This window comes from Phaseolus vulgaris, chromosome 5 (assembly GCF_051622355.1).
Source record: "Phaseolus vulgaris cultivar YP4 chromosome 5, ASM5162235v1, whole genome shotgun sequence".
NCBI lineage: Eukaryota > Viridiplantae > Streptophyta > Magnoliopsida > Fabales > Fabaceae > Phaseolus > Phaseolus vulgaris.
Window position 1 is genome coordinate 27,817,252 of NC_143502.1, and position 14,816 is coordinate 27,832,067.

Below are 14,816 nucleotides of genomic sequence, written 5' to 3' on the forward strand. Positions count from 1 at the left end.
GCTTGGTACTTGAAAAATACTCAAGGTTGATCCGAAAATATTTTTCAATGGCTGGAAAACTATCTTTTGAGGAAGGTGCTTCAATCAACAAACCACCTTTATTTTGTGTTTTGATTTATAAGTATTGGGAGGCTAGAATGAAAATCTTTGTTGAATCCATTGATCAAGGAATTTGGGATTCAATCGAAAATGGCCTTTTCTTTCCAAAGCTTAAAAAGAATGGATCTTTTATTAAAAAACCTTGGTCCCAATGGACCAATGAAGAATGTAAGATGGCCAAGCTTGATTGTATTGCCCAAAACATAATAGCTTCTGCCCTGAATTCTAATGAATTTTTCAGAATATCAAAATGCAAATCTGCCAATGAAATGTGGGACACACTCAAAGCTATTCATGGAAACATCACTGAATCAAAGGAAGTAAAGACAAAAAGTCAAGCAAGAAGGAAAAGGAGGCAAAATAGAAAAATCCTCAACCTCTGCTTCATGGCCAAAAAGGAAGATGATTCAAGTAGTGTAAGTTCCTCTAATTCTTCAAATGCTAAAAATTACAGTTAATTGCTTCAAGCTTTTCAAGAAACTCATGAAGAAGCTAACCGATTGGCCCCCTTGAACAATCGGTTAAAGGGAATGAATAGCTAGCTTGAAAACAGAGTCAAAACACTGGAAGAAGAATTGGAAAATTCAAAAACAGATTTTGAAAACCTTGAAATCGTTTACAAAAACTCTTCTTGCAAGTGTGACACTCTTATTTGTGAAAATCTTGAAAAGAAAATTCATTATCTTGTTAAAACTGTGGATAAGCTTTCAAAAGGTCAATCCAACTTTGAGAATGTCTTGGCATCTCAAAATTGTGTTTTTGGAAAAGCAGGATTTGGTTTTAATCCACAGAACAAGCAAGATAAATTTTCGAAGTCATTTTCCAAAATGCCAAAAAAACAATCGATTGATCTGTCGAAACAACCGGTTGTTGCATGTTTTTATTGCATGAAAAGAGGCCATTCTTTCAGATTCTTTAAAATCAGGAAATATGCAGTTCCTAGAGGTTTTATGAAGTGGATTCCCAAATGTTGTAAAGCTTCAAATGATGAATGTAAACCAAATGGACCCACATTCATAAGGGGACAAAATCTTTGTACTTGAAATTCTATTTTGTAGGAAACCTTGAAGGAGATCATGCAGTAATGGTATCTGGACAGTGGATGTTCTAAGCACATGACTGGGGATAAATCAAAGTTTCTAAGCATCTTTTTTAAACAAGAAGGGCATGTAACCTATGGAGACAACAACAAGGGAAGGATTCTTGGAAGAGGATCCATAGGAGAAAAAGATATCTTGATCATCCATGATGTTCTTTATGTAGAAGGCTTAAAGCACAACTTGCTAAGCATTAGCCAACTGTGTGACAAAGGATATCAAGTGATCTTTAAGACAAACTCATGTAAGAATCTGTCTTCCCAACTCAAAAGAGGTAATGTTGTTTTGTAAGAGAATCAATAATGTTTATCTCTTGAACACCTCTTCTCCTTGTTCTATTGGTTGCCTTCTTTCTAAGCGTGATGAGTCTTGGTTATGGCATAGAAGAATTGCTCACATTCACATGAATCACTTAAACAAATTAATATATAAAGATCTTGTGATTGGGCTGCCCAAGCTCAAGTTTGAGAAGGACCATATTTGTGAAGCTTGACAAAAGGGGAAACAAGTGAAAAACTCTTTTAAAATAAAAAAAGTTGTTTCTGTTGGGTTTAATAGTGCCAAAGTTCAAGAGGGGGGGTGAATTGACCTTTTAAAACCTTCTCGCAGAAACAGTGTTTATCACATTTCACAGAAAATAAATCGATTTATTTGAAATTGAACAGATTTATTTTGGCACTGTTTGTGTTTGAAAAAACGTTTATACAGTCAAGATTATCACAAGATTATGCAAATTGATTTTCCAGATACACACACTGATATACTGATGAAGAACAGTGAATCACATAACAGCAAGCTTCAATTTTAAGCAATTGATTAAGGTTCAATTAATAGCTTTGACAATTTCTTGAGTTACCTATTACAATCAACCTGTTCCAGTGGCTTTTAACAGATTATAGATGTTCTTCTCAAGATCAAACAGTTTTACAGAAATTAAGAACAATATGAATCGAGCCCAGAAAGAACAGATTTATTATTGATTGAACAGATTTATTTCTTGGCAGTTCTAACAGATATGCAGAAATTTAAGTGCAGAGATTAAGGGAGAATGAACACAAGGCAATTATACTGGTTCACTCAACTGAGCTACATCCAGTCTTCACCTAAACCAAGGTTAAATTCACTAAATCACACTTCAAACAAACACAAATCCCACTGTTCTTGAAACCTACAAGAACTTAGGTACACTTGCTGAAAAACCCTATTTCAGCACACACACACTCTTCAAGAAAACCTATCAAGAAGAGTGTACAACCAAACTTTTACAAGAAAAGAAAAGTGAAACGACTACACCTGATTGAGGATGCAGAAATCTGCCTTAAACCAGTAGAACAGATTGCTAGAACATTAGCAGCACCTCACACCAAGCTTTTGGAACCAAACAAGAACAAGCACTTTGTGATTTTCGAAATCTTCTAAGAACAGATGCTAATTCCTTGTAAATCCTCAATTCTCTGATGCAAAACTTGTTTTTACAATTGTATGATCGATTCTTAAACTCATAAACAAGTTTTCATTTTATAGAAAACCAACTTATAACTGATTTTTGAAAAACAGTTAAAGCTGTTATAAAATGAACAAATTGAAAATAAAATGAACAGATTTATTTTCAAAAGCAGTTAGAGAATTTGTTATGTGAGGAGACTTAGTCAGCCATTCTGGTGCAGGGACAAAACTGAAAACCGTTTAAGATAGCCATGACACCAGAGTAAAAAAAAGAATCTATTCATTTACTGATGAACAGATTTATTTTCCAAAACGAAAACAGAGAAAGCTTAACTATTTAAAACACAGTCGTTTTGAAAGGTAGAAGACTTAGTCAAAATACTTGATGCACAAAATCTAATTTTCACAAGACTTAGCCAAGGCATCAGTTTAAAAAAGAATCTGTTTATTTAGAAAAGAACAGATTTATTTTTATGCAGTAAATGTGTTTTTTGTAAAACATGTGAAAAACAGTTTAAGAAACCTTATGCTTGTTCTTATCACATGGCCAGGGTAGGAGGTGAGTTACTCAGCAAAAAGCTCACTCTTAAACAACCTCAAAACACTACCTAAGACACACTTAAAGCAAAAGGAAATATACATGAGTTGTACATAGAAGTCTTCATCAAACACATGTCTTGAAGGGGCAGCAACCATCTTCAACAGTTTCTTCCTTAAAACCCCTTGAGCTACTTCACATGGATCTATTTGGACCTTCAAGAACCATGAGCCTTGGTGGCAATTATTATGCTCTTGTTATTGTGGATGATTTTTCTAGGTTCACTTGGACTCACTTCTTGGAATCAAAGAGTGATTCCTTCTTTGCCTTCAAGAAGCTTGCTAGAAGGTTGCAAAACACAAAGAACAACAACATTGGCTCAATAAGAAGTGATCATGGTGGGGAATTTCAAAATGAGAAATTCAACAAATTCTGTGAAAAGATGGGAATTCTGCACAATTTCTCAGCTCCAAGAACTCCACAACATAATGGTTTAGTGGAAAGGAAGAACAAATCCCTTGAAGAATTATCAAGAACAATGCTAAGTGAATCTTCTCTACCCAAGTACTTTTGGGCTGATGTTGTTAGCACCTCTTGCTATGTGATGAATAGAGTGCTAATAAGGCCAATCTTGAAGAAGACTCCCTATGAACACTTCAATGGAAGGAAACCAAACATCAATCACCTTACAGATTTTAGTTGTAGCTATTTTGTTCTAAACAATGGAAAGGAAAACCTAGGGAAATTTGATGAAAAAGCTGATCATGGAATCTTTATTGGCTATTCCCTAAATAGTCATGCATATAGGATCTACAACAAAAGGCTAATGACTGTAGAAGAGTTTGTTCACGTGGTCTTTGATGAAGTGGATTGCAAGAGCATTCAAATCTCAAAGAACAATGCTGAAGAGGATGAGCAGAACATCAGTTTGGAGAAGCTGAACCTCTGTGCAGAAAAAAAACCGGTTGATTGCTCGAAACAACCGATTGAAATTCTGCAGTAGAGTGAGTTGCCCAAAGAATGGAGGATTCCTAGAGATCTGTCAGTGGAGAACATCATTGGGCAAATAAAGGAGGGTGTTTCTACACGTAGCTCTATCTCAAACTTCTGCAGGAACACTGCTTTTGTCTCTCAAATTTAACCAAAGTCAATTGAGGAAGCCCTCAAGGATGAAAAGTGGGTTGAAGCTATGCATGAAGAGCTGAATCAGTTTGCAAGAAATGAGGTATGGTTTCTTGTCCCTAAAACAGTTGAGATGAACATCATTGGATCAAAATGGGTCTTCAGAAACAAACTGGATGAGGATGGTATGATCACAAGGAACAAGGCAAGGCTAGTGGCCAAAGGCTACAATCAAGAGGAGGGAATTGACTATGGGGAAACCTTTACTCCTGTTGCAAGATTGGAAGCTGTGAGGTTGCTGCTGGCTTTTGCATGTATGAGTGGATTTAAACTCTTTCAAATGGATGTCAAGAGTGTTTTTCTCAATGGCTACATCAATGAGGAAGTGTATGTGGATCAACCACCGGGCATTGAAGATCATCAACACCCTAATCATGTCTTCGAGCTAAAAAAGGCTTTTTATGGGCTGAAGCAAGCTCCAAGGCAGTAGGCTTAGCAACTTCCTTCTATCACATGGTTATGAAAGAGGAATGATTGACAAGACTCTCTTTATCAAGAAGTCAAATTCTTAAATTATCCTTGTGCAAATCTATGTTGATGACATCATCTTTGGTGCTACACAAGATAGTTTGTGTGAAGAATTTGTGGCAGCTATGAAAGGATGTAAGCTGGACAGAAAAAGCACAAGTGGCACTTGCCATCTTCTTGGTTCAAGTCTCATCTCATGGCATAGTAAGAAGCAAGCTTGTGTGGCTCTCTCTACTGCAGAGGCTGAATACATTGTTGCTGGAAGTTGTTGTGCACAAATTCTCTGGCTAAAACAACAACTTGCAGACTTTGGATTAAAGATTAGCAAGGTTCCATTGATGTGTGACAACACAAGTGCCATCAATCTTATCAAAAATCATATTCAACACTCAAGAACTAAGCACATTGAGATTCACCATCATTTCATAAGGGATCATGTGAACAATGAAGACTATGAAGTGAAGTTCATTGAGACAAAACTGCAACTAGCTGATATCTTCACAAAACCACTACCGAAAGAAAGGTTATTCTTTTTAAGAAATGAGTTAGGCATTCTAGACTCTCAAAATCTTTCCTAAAACTATCTTATAACTGTTATAGTCTATTTGTGAAGACAAATAGGGGGAGAATTTATTGGTTCTTGTGTGTCTTTCTCTGAAAAAGTGTTTTAAATCTGCTAAAATCTCTGATATCATAACTGTTTTTGCTTCTTCTGTTAGAAACAACCGATTGTTTCGTGCAAACAACCGATTGTTTGTCTGGTATATTGTTTTCAAAATGTGAAAAACTAACCTCCTGCTATAGGAAACATTGGATTTATATATGTTGCTTTTGCACGAACTGCTTCAGATTCAAACAAGTCCAACACAAGCAACTAGGGATTTGTCTTCATCAAATAGGGGGAGATTGTTGAAACAAGTGTGTTCAAGCTTTGGAGAATCCAAATCCTTTGTGTTTGATGGAAGGATGGATGTGCTTGTTGTTGCTTTAGAATAGAATCTGGGGTAGATTATATTTGTAATCCACTCTTTGTTGAATCTAAAGCTTAAGTGTTTTAAAATCTTTTAAGATTAAAGTGTTTTTCAAACTAAGTGAAAAACAACATGTTGTTTTGTCGAAACAACCGATTGGTTTATACTTAGGTGTTTTTGAAAAAGTTTGAAAACTATTTTGGATGGTTGACTTGCTGTCAAATCCAAACAACCGATTGATTCGCTATTTCAACCAATTGTTTGTTTGGAATCCTAATAGAAAACAGTTTTGTTTGTTAAAAGAGCTTTAATTGATTTCAGAACTGAATACGCTCTTGCTTTAAATGCTTTGACCAAGATTTGAATACTATAAATAGTTTGTTAATATTTTATAACAAACAACAAGAAAGAAAAACATATTTGAGTTTTTCAAAGGGCTTTGAAGCATTTTGAGTCTGAACTTGAGCTTTGGTTATTCAAGATAGAAGTGGAATAGGATTACTCTGTATTGATTTCAATTGATTTTGTAACAACGTAATTCTTTATGTGATTTGTGTACATTCTAGTGTTGTAAAGCCAAGAAGGGTTGTGTGTTCTTGAGGTTGTCAAGATCAACATTCTTGGTGGTGTATGTGCTGAGCCAAAGGAAGTGTGTGTCTTGAGGGGATAAAGGTCACTTCTTTGGTGGTGTGTGTATGTAATATGGATTTGATTACCTAGTGGATTCCCCAGTGGTTTCTGGGAAACTGGATGTAGCTCTTGGGTTAATAGTGAACCAGTATAAACTGTTTGTGCAATTCTCTCTTCCTTAAACTCTTTAATTTCAGTTGTTGTTATTTTACTGGTATAAACAACCGATTGTTTCTGCAAAACAACCGATTGTTTTTTTGTTGCTTTTTTGTTTTGTGCTTTGTTCTTGGCAAACTGAATATCTAAATCTGGTTTTTTGCAAAGAATTTCATTTTATCTTAGAAAGTTTTGCGAAAATCCCCTTTAAACCATTCACCCCCCTCTAGTTTAAAGCCATACATTCTAACAATTTAAGAATTTTTGTGCAGGGAAACTCCCCCAGGTGGGATATAGCTCGCCTAGGTGAGTTAGGCAATTCAAAAGGGATGCTCTCTAGAGCAATCTCGCCTAAGTGAGATAAGTCTTGCTCAGGCGAGATTCAACTTACAACATTTTTAGAAACGCGAGAAAGAGACCATTTCTCCCAAATTTCAAAAACCATTGATGCTATTAACCCTAAATTGCGATTTTCTCCTTACACTTTGTTAAATCTCAAGTCTTTCTCTTTCAAGTTCCAAATTTATTGCTTAATTTTTTCCATGTATGTTCTTGCATCTATTACATGCTTTAATTCCTATTTCAAACTATAGATTATTGTTTTCTAATTACATTTAAGGTAGTTTGGGGGTTTTAGGGTTTATGATTATTGTCTTAATTTTTTAGTACATTTTGTATTGCATAGTATTGGTTGAATGATATTTGAAAGATGTTGATAAATTGGATGGTTGAATAGGTTATAATTTGTCATTAAATTTATTTTTAGGAGTGCCCATCAAGTGTTTGATAAAATGCTTAAAGGAATGCTTATAGTGATAATTATGTGAATCCTGAGTATTTTTTTTATTGGATGCAACAATATGAAAGTAGAAAATAAATTGTGATTATTGATATGTTTGGGAAATTATTATAAGTATAGTGTTGTAGAAAATGGGTCATACAAAAACCACCACAACCCAAACTGCCAACGACAAAAGAGTTAGAATTGCCTCCAATTCTTATAAACCACCAGCAAGAAATAGGTTCGGCAGCAAGGAAAAATATTGCAGATATGAAAAAAATCAAGAATTGTGGATTCATCACAGAAAGAAGAGTGCAACTACAACCTGAACAATATCATATATTTTTAAATGGGTTGTAGAGAAAAAATGGAATGAGGCTAGCAGGTTGACAAAGTAAGTATGATCCAGAGGTAGTCCATGAATTTTATGCTAATGCTTGGATAGGAGGTGAAGGAACTCAGGAGATGAGGTCCAAAGTTAGAGGGAAATGGGTACCTTTTGATAGAGACTCTATTAGTGCTTTTCTGGGGTATCCATTGCAACTAAGAGGTGATGATGACTGGATTTATCACCAGTTAAGAGCTAGAACCTATGGTTTTCATGGAAATCTATCTAGCAAATCATTCCTATCAAGTAGGACCAGCTAGGAAACTATGGAGAATATTAAGAAAACATATGAAGACTTTATCTCAAGTCTAGATGGTGTTCATGTTGGCCAACATTATGCCCATTGGTCATGTATCAGACTTGAATATTCTCATGTGTCATCTTCTTTATTTCCTTTTAAAAGATGATTATTTTGTTGATGTAGCCAAAATTATTTTTTATGATATATATATAAATATGTTAGATTAGAAGTGAATCAAAATCAGATGGCCAAAGGTTCCTTAGGGTTCCCTACACTAGTACAAAAAGGTAAATTAACGACGTTAAAATCGACATTTAAAGACGGTTCCAGAACCGTCGTTATTACAGGTGTCGTTAAAAGGTATGAATTTTTAACGACGGTTCTGGGAACCGTCGTTAAAGGGGTCTGGACTTATAACGACGGTTGTGAAAGGTGGTTGCTGTTTTTCAAAAAAAAATTACGCGACTTTTAAAGACGGTTCCACTTGGAACCGTCGTTATAAGTATTTGATTAAAAAAAAATAAAAAAATTTATTTTTTAAAAATTCTCAAATAACCTTCATAAAGTTTTCAATTCCAGAAAATAAAAACATTTCAAATCATAATTTAAATATAAAAATTACATACAACAAATTATAACATAATACAAAAAAGTTTGGTAATATATGAAAAAATTTGTCATTGTAATGATTTATCTATATTAGAGTGTTATACATGGTTACAATATACTTTGACCATGTTGTTCTCACATACTCCAATGCTTCTAAATCTAGCGGGTGTTGGTCGTTGAACAACTGTGACATTTGAAATATTTTGAATTAGTGCATGAATAATAAATCTCAAATTTTAAAGTGTTTATTGTATTGAGGTATTACCTTATCCCAACCTTTCTTAATTTCAGCTTGCAAAATAGTCAACATCCACTGCATAACATAATAACCGCACTCATAATTTTGAGGTTGCCTGTTGGACTGCATGTGAAAATAAATGTATTAAATGAATGAGTGAAACACATTAAATTAAGTGAACAAATATACTTTAAATACCTTAAGGTACATCCAAGTGAGTTTTTGTGCGTTTGAAGTTCTCCTCCCACACAACATATTATATCCAGAGTAAGCACTAAAATAATAAGATTTCATGTTAGAATACATAACATTATATAATATATAAGTAATAATAAATGTTAAATGAAACTGTCGTACCTATCTATAATGTTTTTAAAATAGGCAGGAGGTTTTTTATGCAAGGAGCAAAACCATGCAGCGGTATGATCTTGAACAGATATGATCAATAGTTGCCAATGACGCCTGTATAACAAATCAGTTAATTAGTTTCTCTTATTTCAATAATTTATTAAAACTTATTTAATAAATAAGAACTTACTCATGGATGTACGGAGCAAAATAAATGTGTTTTCCACCATTCTTTAAGGCAGTGGTGATGTATGTTTGTGTTTCCGACTTCTTGTTTCCAATTGATTGAGTAATTTGAGGGTCTAAAAACCCATATATATTATGTTTCCCCTCATCAAAGCATAATCCAGAAAGATACCTAAATTTCAATAAGTTAGTACTAATTTATTTAATAAATCAAAAGTATAAAGAATTTAAAATTTGAACTTACATCATCCATAATTGCAGAACTGTTATGTTAATCTTTTGATCTCCGGATGCAAGGTCCAACAAATCAGACATGTGAACGTACAACGGTAGATTACTATGTCTTCCAAAAACATCAGCATCCCATGGAACCTCTAAGACGGTTGTATCTAAAGCTGTAGCAACTTCCACCAATGCCGCCAGAGGATCATCAATGGAGACTATTTTCTTCTTTCCCAGAGGCAAATTTGTCTTAGGTTCCTGCTACTCATCAAAACAAAAAATACTTAAATTAGTTAGAATGTAATATATCATAATTGTATTAGTATTAGTGCAAATATATACCATAGAGTCTATAGGTCTGACGAGATGTCTAGGCCAGGCAACGAAAGTATGTAATGCCTCTGCCACAATTGTCACCTCTGATGTCGGCACAGGAACTGCAAGATCACCATAAAGGACCTTCTCCACTGTGACCTTCATGAAATTAGAAGGAAGAGGCACATTGTGTAACATTGTGACCCCTTCATAACACTTACCCAAGGCAACGAATCGGGTCAAAGAATTACACTCAACATATAATTCGCATTGGCTAGTTGAGCCAAAGTCATCCCCTGATAGATCAACTGCCGAACAACTCCCTTTAGTGTTGACTTTCTTAATAGGAGGGCGGAGGTGGTTCATCTTCTACCATAGTAGGTGGTTGCTGTGAGTGTCCTAAACCCTCCCACCGCTTTTTGAACTCCATTTCCATTCGCGCACTAAACTCCTCCATGAAGCTTTCTTTAAGCTCTTGAGTTACCTCAGCCTTTAACTGCTCACGTAGTTGTAGTAAATACTCTTGGCTAGGTTCATTGGACAATTGTTCCTTGCTGTGTGATGGAGGTCCAAAGTATGACCGAATTCCAACCCCATATCCAGCTACACGAACACGTCCAGGGTGTTCAGGTCGTCCGAGAGCAACATTAAGAATATCATTGTGACCACATGGTTTAAAAGTCCCCTGTGTTGATTGCTCATTAAGAGAATCCTAAAACAAATGAAAAGAAATTGACAAACTTCAACACATTGAATTTAAAATAATACATAGAATTTAAAATAACACATTGAAAAGAAATTGTCAAACTTACAATGCGTTCAACTGTTTGTTCTGTAGACTTAGAACTCCATGTCCCTAATGTGTTTATACGGGCACCCTTCCACATCTCATGTCGGAGTGGTGGGGATGGAGGTCTTAAAGAATCTACACTATTCATTTCCTCAATGGAAGTAGAACGTGCTTTAATCTTTTCTTCAAGCATCTTCTGCTCTAGCAACTTATAACCACCACGAGACAATAAGTGTGGGGTATCATTATGTGCCTGATTGGCTTTTGCTTTGTTTCGAACCTCCTATCATAACACTCAAAATTTAGTAATACGTTAATATAAACTATATTCAAATATAAAAGTGATACTAACCTGCCATTTTTCAGTTTGTCGAATATTGACAAACTGCTGCCAAGTTTCTTCATCAATGGATGCATATTTTGCACAAGGATTTTCTTCTTTCCTTTTCCCATATATATAATCTGTTGTCAATTTTGATTTAAACTGACGAAACTTGACACCCACATCTGAAAGAACCTTCGCTTTCAAGGTTTCCACATTCGGGATGTTGTAATGCGTCTACATTGTTTGAAAGAATTAGTTCATAAACAAAAACAAAGTATAAAAGAACTTTAGATTTAGCAAAGTAAAAACAGTTACATACCAGAATATCTTGCCAAATCATGTTTTTCTCGTGGTCAGTCACGTGATCCCAGGACTGAGTTAAGATAGAGATCCTTTCACGAGAAAGTACTCCGAGATAACTCCTATATTTCTTTGCATGTTGCCCAGTGGGCACACCAGTGTGGATATCAATAGACAAAGGTATTTTGTCATCTTTAGTTATCTTCTTAAACATATTCTTCAATCTTGTAGGTCCTCTACCAGTTTTTGAATGGGAAACTTTATCATCTGCCATGTTCCTGTTATCAAAAAAATATAATAAGCATCAAGAATATGAAATATAATGAAAATGAAATATATTGTAAAACTAAACATGAATCACATGTACATACAAATATATATTCCTTCATTATGATCATTTCGAGTTGCATGTACAACATCAGCAACATCCTCGTACTCTTTATTGATGGTCGTTCTTGTAAGTGATTCAATCTCACAAATGTCATTGTTTGTATCTTCTGGGTCATTATGTTGTTTTTTTCCATGTAGCACAACAGACCAGTGGTCAGACGTAGGATCTTGGATATAGAAAACTTGGGAAGCTTGATGTGCCATTATAAATGGTTCGTCATGATAACCTATCTTTCGAAAGTCAACCAAAGTCATTACTGATTCATCAACTTTGACACCAGTCTTATTGTCAACCCACTTGCATTTGAAAACAGGTACAGTAAACTTGGTATAATTAACTTCCCAAATCTCTACTATGACACCATAATAAGGCATTGATCCCACAACAGGATTTTGATCCTTTGCAGTTGAAAACTGCATAGACTCTGCCTCCAAGGTGACTCCGCTATTTTGCACTGTACTCCTATCATCTCGAGACTTTGTGTAAAACAAACAACCATTTACTTCATAGCCAGAACAACATAAAACATCAAATTTGAGACCGTTTGCAAGCCATGTTAATGTTTCAGATGCTGATGGATCATTCATTATTTGTTGCTTAAACCATGACATGAAAGTTTTGTTATGCTCAATTAACACCCATTTTTCTGATTGTCTTGGATTTTTATATTTGACAATGTCTTTGTGTGTATCTAAGTATGGTAACACCTCATCAGTGTTATTCAAGATATACAAGTGTGCTTGCAGAACCTCTTCTCTAGATTTGCTTATGACATGTACACCTCTAGAAGATTTACTTATGAATCTACGAGAGTGCCAAGCTTTTTCTGGAACTCCTATACATTTGGCTTTTGACATGTACTCGGAACAAAGTATTTCCTTTGGACAAAGTATTTTTTTCGCCTCATAATTTCGATTGGGCAAGGTATTTCCTTCTGGAAGCATGTCCTTAAGCAATTGAAGCAATTCTGTAAAACTTTTGTCGGTCCATCCATTCATTGCCTTCAAATTCATCAACCTTAACACTGCTGATAATCGTGTGAAGTTAGTTGAACCAGGATACAAAGGAGTCTCTGCATCATTAGACATATTTTCAAAAACTACATTAGCAAATGATTCTGCTCCCACGTCACGAATCATGTCTTCTAATCTATCATCCATTGAGAAATGAACTTCCTCCGAACCTCCGTGCACACTTGGCAAGTCTAACAATTCACCATGCCACGTCCATGTTGTATAACTTTTCAAAAATCCATCACACAAAAGATGTTCTCTAATTTCAGAAACACTCAATATCCTTCCATTTAAACAATTGATACAAGGGCACCTTATCCTTACTCCATTCTTATAACTAACGGCATTATGTTCTGCGAATTGTATGAACTCTTCCACCCCTTTTTCGTAAGTATCACTTATTCGTGATGTATTAATCCAACTCCGATCCATAGAACTGCTAATCTAAGAACCAATACTTTCAATATGTAATCATGAAAAAATAAAACAAAAGTGCCGAAGGTCGGACACCTCCGGACTCAGAACCAGTGCGTTCAATATGTCAAAACAATATATAATGACTGAAAATTGCCGAAGGTCGGACACCTCCGGACTCAGAACCAATGCGTTCAATATGTCAAAACAGTATATAATGACTGAAAATTGCCGAAGGTCGAACACCTCCGGACTCAGAACCAATGCATTCAATATAAACAATTAATATCAAACTCAAAACGAATACTTTCAAAATATAGGTGATAATAAATAAGAATACACTAACCTCAAATGGATGGACGGTCACGTAGGCGTGAACGGCGGTCGCAGGCGCAACGGTAGGGGCGCGGCGGCAGAGGCGCGGTCGCGGTGGTAGAGGTGCGGTTCAGGTTTCGCGGCGCGGTTTAGGGTTCGCGGTGGGGGCGCGGTCAAAGGGCACGGCGCGGTCGACAGTGGGGTCACGGCGCGGTTGGGTCGCAGTTGGCGCGGGAATAGAGCTCCTTGAACGGAAGTGAGAAAGAAGTAATTTTCTGAAAGTGGGAGCGTGAATTTTCAATTTTGAAACAGACTTTTAACGACGGTTCTGGGGGAACCGTCGTTAAATCTCACCCGCGCTACTTTTAACGACGGTTCTAGGGTGAACCGTCGTTAAAAGTCCAAAAAAATTTCGAAAAAATTACAGCATTGCCACCGCCTAGTTTTTAACGATGGTTGTCTCCAAACCGTCTTTGAAAGGTGTCGTTATTGAAGAATTTTGTACTAGTGCTACTTTGATAACTGCTCTTTGTGTAGCTCATAGGGTTAAGGTAAACCCAACAGCAAAAATTAGACCAGCCATTGGTTTGGAATTTATTATGCATAATTGTACAGAGGAACAAGCTCCACAAGCTGGTGATGCTCCTGACCATCATTCACCAATCCACCAACCTAGCTCATCATCACCATCTTCCATGGAGGCTCTGATGTTAGAACAAATGAATCAAATGCAATTAGAGCAAAGAGCCATATGGGAACATATGCAAATGCAACAGAGTGCTACTCATAGAAGAAGGATGCATCTACATCAAGTAGCTTATCAAAACGGATCATAATACTTCTTATATGATCACGAAGGTTTTACCTGACACCAAGTTTTTTCATTGTCTGATTTAATCCAATTTAATAGTGGTTAAATCCTATAATATTCTTAGATAAAGTGAGTGTTTTATCACTCAAAAAAATTTGTATTGAACCAATGCCGATATTTATGAAAATTGGTTCTGAAAAAAATATTTGTTCAAAGGTTCCTAAACCATCTCAATAATAGTAAAGTATCTAAAGATTTTAGATCGTCTAGTGATTCGAGAATGTCTATATGAACTGGGACTTCTATTCATACCGCCTACCACTTCTCTATAACTTCCAAGTATCAGTTGGTGTTTCACCTCCCCAACCGAATCAATATGCACATGACTTGTAATAGTCCAACAAAAACATTTTAAAATTTTATAATAAAAGATAATGTATATTTATTCTCTTTTAGTATTTATTTGGAACAATAATTATAAAAATAAAAAAATTATAGTAGTGAGAAAATAGATAAAAGTGGTACAGACTAAATATGTAATG

General features: G+C 35.5%; 1 protein-coding gene across 1 annotated transcript in view; it reads right to left on the reverse strand.

Annotated features, from left to right (window-relative positions):
- The window catches only part of LOC150027548 (uncharacterized), a 103,517-nt gene that overhangs the window by 46,678 nt on the left and 42,023 nt on the right, over positions 1–14,816 (reverse strand). The window contains exons 2-8 of the mRNA XM_090302912.1: positions 11,058–11,264; positions 10,728–10,988; positions 10,289–10,627; positions 9,943–10,074; positions 9,631–9,750; positions 9,210–9,299; positions 8,872–8,943 (exon numbers count right to left, since the gene is read on the reverse strand). Of these exons, the coding sequence (XP_090159038.1) occupies positions 8,872–8,943; positions 9,210–9,299; positions 9,631–9,750; positions 9,943–10,074; positions 10,289–10,627; positions 10,728–10,988; positions 11,058–11,264 (1,221 nt within the window). The remainder of the gene's footprint in view (positions 1–8,871; positions 8,944–9,209; positions 9,300–9,630; positions 9,751–9,942; positions 10,075–10,288; positions 10,628–10,727; positions 10,989–11,057; positions 11,265–14,816) is intronic.